This window comes from Sphaeramia orbicularis, chromosome 12, assembly GCF_902148855.1.
Source record: "Sphaeramia orbicularis chromosome 12, fSphaOr1.1, whole genome shotgun sequence".
In the NCBI taxonomy this organism is placed as follows: Eukaryota; Metazoa; Chordata; class Actinopteri; order Kurtiformes; family Apogonidae; genus Sphaeramia; species Sphaeramia orbicularis.
The window spans coordinates 61,363,861-61,372,901 of record NC_043968.1 but is presented as its reverse complement, the minus strand read 5'-3'; the positions used below and the strand labels follow the sequence as shown (position 1 = coordinate 61,372,901).

Below are 9,041 nucleotides of genomic sequence, written 5' to 3'. Positions count from 1 at the left end.
TACATACATACTACTACTGCTACTACTACTACTAATAATAATAATAAATGGAATTTATTCAAAAACCAATTCATGTTTGATGCTTTGTAAAGCCTTGCTTCTATTTGTCACTGAAAATGCTGGAAAAATCCCTTCAGGATGTGTCAGACATCCTCAGACTAAAGTACACATAATGTTATTTTTAGTCTGTTTTTGTGTATCCACGTCAGTACTGAACATCATAAATTCTGTCAGTCTGTGAGGTGGTCACTAACTTTCAGCTGTTGACCTTGCAAGTCCCATTATAGATGTGTGTGTACATCATCATGTTGGAGCTTTTTGGTTCATTCTATTAAATTATTACTTTAAATAGTGATAAAAACAGTGGAGTAATCCTTATGGTTGATAGATAATACAGAAGTACAGACAAAAATGGAATTCTGTCATCAGTGGTGGGAATGTTACTGCAGCATAGACAAGCATAAATAACAAGTATAAGATGATTTCTGTAGAAACCCAGAGAGGTTTTGTTTTTTGTTTTTTTAATAAAACAACAAAAAAAGAGGTAAACAATCAATAGCACATAAACGGCAAAATAAAGGACTGAGACAAAGATGTGAAGCTTATATTATTAATTTTTTGGATAGTTTAAGGACCACAGTCAAGATATGACTAAATATTATTCACTACTGATTAATCTACTGATTATTTTGTTGGTGAATTAAACACTTGAATGAACTCTGTCAGAATAGTGAGAGACATCAGTAACAATTTCCTGAAACGAGTTAATGAAGCATCTTGTGACCATAGAGTAGCCAGTTTGATACCCTGGACCAGCAAGGAGAAAATGCTGGTTGATGTGCCCTTGAGCAAAATACTTATCCACCCATGTGCTTCCTGGGTGTCAGACATGTCTGCAGTGTGTTGTTTTCCTGCATGTTCAGCTGGTGTTGACGTTAAAGCAGATGGTTAATTTCAGTGTATTGTTGCGTGGCCACATGTACAATATATACAGATACATTTACAACAGGGGTGTCAAACTCAGGGGCCACATTCACGCCAATATGATCTCCAGTGGGCTGGACCAGTAAAATAATAACAGTGAAAAAAGTAAAATTACATTATGATAATGTTTACATCTACAACGTTTCCTTAAAAATCTGAATAACATGAACAACTTGAAATTTCTTAAGAAAAACAAGTGCAATTTTAACAATATTCCGCCTCAGTTTATCACTTTATCATTTACATATGTGCATTACAACTTACATTGCAATTACAAATACACAAAACATTTAGTATCATGCAGAATATTGGTACAATTGCTTTTACTTCTCTTAAGACATTTCAAGTTGTTCATATTTGTTCAGGTTATTCCCATTTTTTGTTAAAGGATAGTTTATTAATGTAAACATTTTCATGTAATTTTACTTTTTTTCCACTAAATCAAAGATAAAATCTGCAGTTCTCATTATTTATTGGTTATTATGATACTATTTTACTGACCTGACCCAGCTGAGATCTGATTGGTCTGTATGTGGAACATGAATTAAATTGATTTTTACACCATTGATTGTTAATATCTTTAGTGTAATTCATCCTACGGGCCGGATTGGACCCTTTGGTGGGCCGGATTTGACCCCTGGGCCACATGTTTGACACCTTTGATTTAAAATAATCTTATTATTATTTTTTCTATCACATTATACTAAAACAAATCTGCAGATTCTCACAAATTAAGAAGCCTAAACAACAATCTGGGATATAATCTTAATTTTTGTCTAAACTTTATGTGTATCCATTTCCTCTAGAGGTGATTGTGTACCACAGAAAATAAAACTTGACAACAGAGAGGCAGTGAGAAAAACAACACTCATCAAACTGATGATTCAAACCACTTATATAATATCATATTTTATTCAAGTACATTTTATTCAAGTAAGCTTCAAGCAGAAACTTTATGTCATTAAAGTTCTTTTGTTGCATTTAAATATAATATACATTTTTCTTTAAACAGCTGGTTCACTTTAAAATTGCAATACCTATAGACTAATAATGACAGCAAGCTGGTTGTACTTTGCAGTTATCTACATATGGTGGATTTTATTTGGACAAATGGCATCAAACACACTCATACAGAATAAGGCAATCAAATAAGAAAAAACAGAGTTCCAAGAAAGTGTGAGAGAGGAATATGAAGTACCATTCAGTAAAGAAACAACTTTCCACAATAGTAAAGAAAATATTATCTGGCACTAAAGAAAAACTACTGTTATAAGTCGGATGATTCCTCTTTTCTTCTACATTTGAGTATTTTAAATTACAAAATGAAATACATTTCAAAGTAGATTTTAACCCATAAAGACCCAAACATCCATCATCGACCAAAAGCATCTACTGATCTAAAATGTATAATACCTGTTGATCCACTAATCTTATCAATGCATGCAAACAATTGGTGTAAAATACAGTTTGTCATCTTTTCATGGTCATCAGATATGACCCATTTGGACATTCAGATGTTCAGAGGCTCCGAAATGAATGTAGAAACACCATCATTTTCTACAACATTAATTCATGGAGTTTGATCAATGACAGTGGCTTGAGACACTTGGTTTATGTTCAGTTAATGATATATTTTACTGAAAAAGACACTTTTTCTTCAGTTTTCTCTGTTTTTGATATAATAACCCTCAACTTTAATCTGAATTTTTATAAACATCTATATGATTAGTGAATTAAATATTAGAAAATACCTGATTTATACTGATAAAATACAAAATCCAGAGGATAATATTAGAAATAAATGATGATAAATCACTTAAGAAAGGTTAGATATAGAGAAAATGTCATTTTCTCTGATATAAACTGATATAAAAGTAGCGCTGGGTCTTTATGGGTTAATATCATTATATCAGTTCATATGCAGTCCTTCTCACTGTCATTTACAAAACGTCTCCAGCGATGTGCTCTGAATGACATTCATCTCTTAATACCTGAAAAACAAAGAATAAACATGCAATCATTAGACTTATTATTAAGATAATGTTTTTCACTTTAGAGTCAGTGGTGAAGAAGAACATGAGACTTACGTTGACATGTGACAACCTGACACATAGGCGTAGTTGCCGGTGTAGCGAACGTCACAGCGCACAATGTTGTTGCTGTAGTCAGTTTCTGGGACCTGATAATAAGGATTTACACTGATCTGTGGAGACACAAAAGAGATCAAGTCACACCAGAGCAATGAGCAAAGACACAAACACAAGTGTTGAAGATTTATTGATGTGATTCCACAGACTCGGAATTTTTCCAAAGCAGTTTGATGTTGGAGAAAAAACTGTATGTCATCTGTTATTCCTAACAGACCTTGAGGATATAGTTTCCAGGCTTCACATCTGTAATGTCGATCCACTGGCAGTCAATGTCTGCGTTGTAGGTATCGTAGCATCCTGGACTCAGACCCTGCACCATGGACAGCAACAACAAATCATTATATAAGCCTTAAACGTCACATTTAACAGAAGCAGCTTCTTATCGAGCACATTAAGGCCCTTCAAGACATAAAAAAGTACTTTAATATACTGGGTTCAACAGACGTTATGTTAACAAGAAGTAAATATGCAGAACCTTTGACAGAAAAAGACTAAATATGTTATTGAATCACCAGAATGAACCGTATTTATGTCTAACAGTAGAGATGTTTTTGCATGCATTGTCAAAAACAAAGAGGAAACAGTTCTTAAAAACGAATACAACATCTGGTAAAAATAACAAAAACTACTGAGAAAGACATCAGTATTTTTACGTGCTAAACAACTGATCACATAAATTCAGGCATGTTGTATCATCATACAGAAAAAAAAAAAACAGGAAATCATTAAATCGCAGTTGGCTCATGTAAAAAAGGAAATACTGAAGCTGTTCCCTCACTGCTTTGCAGAAATTCGTGAACCAGAATCAAGTACTAGACAGCTTAATTGAGACAAGTTAAAAAGGTTTTGGTTTGAACATTTGTGCGCATAAATAGAACAATATCATAACAGTGTGAATGTGTTTTTAATTTATATGTGGATTAGCCTCTTTTAATTGAAAGATTTCATCCACCTCCACAGCTTGCTCTGCCTGCAGAACACTGTGCACTATTTAAAACTTTTATTGAGTGTCCCAAACATTAAAAAAAAAAAAAAAAAATTAATGTACAGTATGCACCAAAAGATGTGGCTTTTGTTGCCATTTTTAGAAAGAGTGTCGTTAATGTTTTAAAAATATGTTCCTAATACAACTACAGTTACTGACATGCTCTATTTTACGTCTCCACCAATCAGTCATGGTGTAGTTTTCCTCCATCTGTCCAGGCTCATAATGTATGTACACAGCGAAAACTTAACAAAAGGTCTCAAGTGCATTCATTATGACCTTCTTACAATATTGACGTTATTATTCCAGTGAATCGTTTCCAGTGAGTGCAGACTTTCAGACTGTTTCTGCAGGGGAGTGAGTGTTGAATGATAGAATTTTCTATAAAACGTTATCAAATTTTAAAATATTTCCCCAAGGCATTCCTGAAATACTTTGTTCACTAGAATGGCATGATGAACAACCTGAAAACATAATGTGATAGCTATCTTCAACCCAGAGACACGCTAAAAATACAGTATGTGACTGAAATGTTTGCATTTTAAACCCACAGTATGCTAAATGCCCTTTATGTGTCTCTGTTTTGTTTGTTTTTTTATGTGTCTCCGATGTCTGTTGTTGGTGTTGGACAGTGGTTTCATACAAACACATGCCTGATACAACCTTTCATAAAAGTGAAGGAAACCGCACAGTCTGGTAAAATTCACCTTTGGATCATCACCATCACCATAACCTGATAAAACTAACATAGAAGAGAAACTGGAAAAAAGGCTTCATCATGTTTTGAGTGATGCTGCTGAACTGCAGAAGTGATTTTCATTATGTTACTTTTGTATCTGAAGATAGAATAATTTAATCGTCCTCACATTATAATAACATAATGTGACGTTCTGTTGGCTTTAGGCAGATCCTGTAGACATGTCCTTTAACTGTCTACTTTATACATTTACACTCTATAAACCTACACTTTTACGCACTCACTTTTAGATTAGATTCAACTTTTTTGTCATTACTCATGTACAAATACAAGGTAATGAAATGCAGTTGAATGAAACAAGATGCACTTCTACATCTACTTCTGCTTGACTCCAGAATGTGTGCGCTTTTGACTCCTCTGATTACAGTTACACTGTTAATTTATACACTACTGCATACAAATATTGATTGGCACAGCTTTCAGTTTAGCAGTAACATTGCAGTCATCTACTAAGCAGACCTGGGTATGTGCGGTGCAGGCAAATCTCCTGTAGTAGCCGTAGTCACATGAAGTGTCCTCCAGGCAGAAGCTGGCTTTATGGCCCTCCGCCACTGACCGGTGCGTGGTGGCGTCCAACAGGTCATAGTGGCTGAACTCGTCCATACTGTGGTAGTGTCTGTCGACCAACAACACAGACGTTTTAACATCTGACACAAGTGAATTACATTCACTGTGGGACTTAAAACAATCCCAACATTAAACCTAAGCCTTGTGTTTATAATTACTAACTCACACTTTTTACATTTTATAGAATATTGTCTGTTCAGTCAAATGGCTGCATTTCATTGTGACTGAGCTGAAGTGCTTCAAAATCTGCCTTTTTTTTCATTATCTATGGCATAATGTTTGTATAATGACACAAAAACAGTCTGGACTTTAGAATCAGTTGACTTTCCAAACACCAAAAGAAATCTATACAGTCTGCATGAGCAGATGAATGGATCTCTGCCAAATGTGCTCCATCTTGGGAGTTAGTGCAGAGGATTGCTGGTTTCACAACATAACTATGGACTGAGGTAGTTCCACACAGATTCAGCGTAATCAAGGAACTGGCACTGGACAAATATCAGCCGCTTTCCTTTTTGAGCTCAGTCCTTACCACATAAGTATTTCTTACAATAGCTGCCTCACATAGGAGGTTGTGTAAAGTTCATCTGTATTATGGTTAAAGGTTTTTTTCTGGTTGCATGCACAGATTACATCTTTAAAAGTCTAAAGATATGCATACACTCAAGTCAGCAGTGACATCAAAACAGTAAAAGAGCCAACAAGAGCCAAACTGAGCTCAGCTGTGGTTCAACAGGGGGTGCCAAACCACTGGTTCAGACTGGAAAAGACAAGTAGTGAGGATGATAGTATCTCTTTGCACTAAATGTTGTTTACATTTCTAACATCTGTACATAACCAATTGCAAAACAGATGCACACACTGACATTTCAGATCTAAATTTGAGACTTGTAGAAACATCAGAGTTCACACAACATTAAAGCTACCAGAATGTGTGTCCCCAACATATAGAAACACAACCCCCAGATGGAGCACAGTGAGTTTACATAATTATTCATAAATACTGAATGCAAAGGACTCCGATTCATGCCAACGTGTCAGCTAGAAAAAACAGAATGATGCAAGAGAACTGCCACAAAGAGAGTCTTTCTTGATTTGACATCGAGGCAGACTTCACTGACGTGACTTTATACCCACTGGTGACAGCTGTGCCACTCCCAGGAGTAACGTGGCCTGCTGGGGAGAAAGTCTGCGGTCCCCTGGTTCTTGACTCTCTGTGGAAACCTCAGCAGCATGCGGGTGTCATAGTCTCGAACACTGCCTCTGTATGCGGAACTGCAAGAAAAGCCAGCAAGAAAAAAAAACAGGTTACATATGTATGGATTGAATGACACATAAAATTGTTTTTCCCGCTACGCTCCCTCCTCCCCACATTTTCAGTGTCTGAGTGAAGGCAGTCGACTCATAAATGGCGGGTGGAAAAATAGTTTTGAGGCGCAGAGTTGTTTGGGTTAGTTTTCGATAATGTGTTTACCAGTCGGGCTTTCTCTCCTTAGGCAAACTATGATTAAACTTTACAGAAATCCTCCACCCCACCCCCTCTCCATCATCAGTGGCAGGATTCAGTTAATTTTACCTCATGCCATGGTTTCACTGGGCAGCCCTCACCCACAAACACTTAAGGTGGTTGTTATGGCTTAGAGCACTGTCTCTGCTTTACACTCAGACTCGGCTTAATTTTTTTTTTTTCTTTTTTCCTCCCCGTGCACGAGTGCTGACATCAGTCTACCTTGACAAACAGTTTTCCTCAGCTGCACATCTCAGGTTGTACATGGGAACTCTCTGTGCATAAGCAGAGGCTTGAATGTAGTAGGGATCTGGTACGAGATCAGGCAGACCTACAACAGAACAATGGCAGAAATAAGTGGTAAATAATGAAAGTCATAAAACTTAAATTAATGATCCAAATCAGTAAATTAGTAATAATCAGTTTTGTTAGAAGTATTCAGATAATTTATTCCACTGTGAGTACTGATACCAAAGTGTGAAAACACTAAAGTTCTGCATTCAAAATCCTTCTTAGGCACAAATATGTTAAAATGATTTAAGCTTTATGATCATTTTACAGCTGCATTTGTGTATATTTTACCTATATTTGCTCTAGATATTAAAGGCTGAGCTCACTGGAACTGAATTACAAACAGTCATCAGTTAACAGTAATTCAGTGTGTTCGTAGCATTGAATTACAGTAAAAAACATGAATCAAGCTCAGAAAAAACAGGCCTGTTTTCACTTTGGTAATGCCTTTTCCACCTAATCCAAGAGGGTTTTAAAAAGTTCTGTTAGTCCAAGGAAGATCTGATTCATTCCATTCAACTTCTACACAGATGTGACAGATGATGAAAAACTATAATATGAAAAGCAGTGAAGTGAGAAGTACAATACTTGCCACTGGAGCGTAGGGAAGTAAAACATGGGTACCTCAGGTTAAGTACAGAAGCTACTTGAGTAAAAGTATTCTGTTACATTCAACCTCTGGGTTGAATGTAGCCTGTACCAGTTGAATAAATATAATTTGATGATCCTTTCACTCATTAATGTCTTCAGCGCTGTTTTGACTTCTCTTACCGTACTGGTGGTACCTTGTGCCGTATCCAGGTCTTTGTCTCCTCCTCGGTGTCTCATAAACATCATAGTAATTATAATATGGATTGTCACCGTCGATGGACTTGTAGGGGTCGTAGGGGTCATCGCCCACCATCATGTCCTCTCTCCTGGGCACAGGTGGACTGACAGTGACCTTCTGTGTGGTGTCATTGGCTCTGCTGTCCCTGTGCTCCTCAGGCCGCTCATGCTGATGCTGGTGCGGCTCTTGTCCTCTCAGGAGCCTTTGGAGCGGAGGGGGGAGTCCGCGGGGGCTGTGCGGGTTGGACGCCGGCCGGGGAGGCTGCTGCTGCTGCTGCTGCTGCTGCTGCTGGGTCGGCGTCTGGCTCGATGCGCCCGGATGTCTCACGTCCGCATCGCGGATGATGGTGACAGGTCGTGACTGCACTTGCTCCTGAGGTGCGCCCCTGCGCCTCGCCGGCTGATACTCTGAGCCATGACTTAAAATGCTAAAAATCTTGCCGTTGTGTGACCACTGTAGTGTCTGCCGAAGAGGCGCTCTTTGGGTATTTCCTTGTGTATTTGCTGCATTTCTTTGAGACTGGGCAGTTTGAAGAATGAAAACAATTAAATAGACGCACGCGTATGCGTAAAGTGGCATGCCTAGTATGCGTAATCCCATTCCGAATTGAATTATAGGATATTAAAAGTGATACAGTGAATTTAAAACTCACTACTTGAATTTATTGATTGATTTCGACCTAAATATCGTTCATCTCTGGTTGGTAGATATCCAGTGAACCGAGATGAAAAGTTTAAATGTATCCGGATAAAGTCATTTCGCTGTGCTGCTGCAGCCTGCAGATGCGCCCTGTGAGATGATGATGATGAGGAGGAGGAGTTCAGCATTTGGAGTTTGGGAATCTGTTATACAAGTCTGCTGCTGCTGCTGCTCATATAACCCCTGCATACGTGATGTCTGATCATGCCCAGTGTGTTTGGTAACTTCTTGGTCTGGCCTTTGAGAGGTGGATGAGTAGGAACATGGAGTTA

At 37.7% G+C, this 9,041-nt stretch overlaps 1 protein-coding gene across 2 annotated transcripts; it reads right to left on the bottom strand.

The window, feature by feature from the left end:
* Nucleotides 1-2,052: 2,052 nt before the first annotated feature.
* On the bottom strand, nt 2,053-8,904 carry loxa (lysyl oxidase a). Of its 2 annotated transcripts, XR_003936814.1 has the most exons (8): nt 8,013-8,904; nt 7,173-7,281; nt 6,581-6,718; nt 5,336-5,492; nt 3,349-3,444; nt 3,072-3,187; nt 2,884-2,975; nt 2,053-2,334 (listed from the first exon to the last, which is right to left on the bottom strand). XR_003936814.1 is itself a non-coding variant. In XM_030149234.1 (7 exons), the coding sequence occupies exons 1-7, from the start codon at nt 8,668-8,670 to the stop codon at nt 2,969-2,971; spliced, it is 1,281 nt and encodes a 426-aa protein (XP_030005094.1). In that variant the 5' UTR covers nt 8,671-8,904; the 3' UTR covers nt 2,766-2,968. The 2 variants fall into 2 exon arrangements, 1 of the variants encoding a protein (XP_030005094.1); XM_030149234.1 differs by lacking the exon at nt 2,053-2,334 and having other exon boundaries at nt 2,766-2,975.
* Between the last annotated feature and the right edge of the window lie 137 nt (nt 8,905-9,041).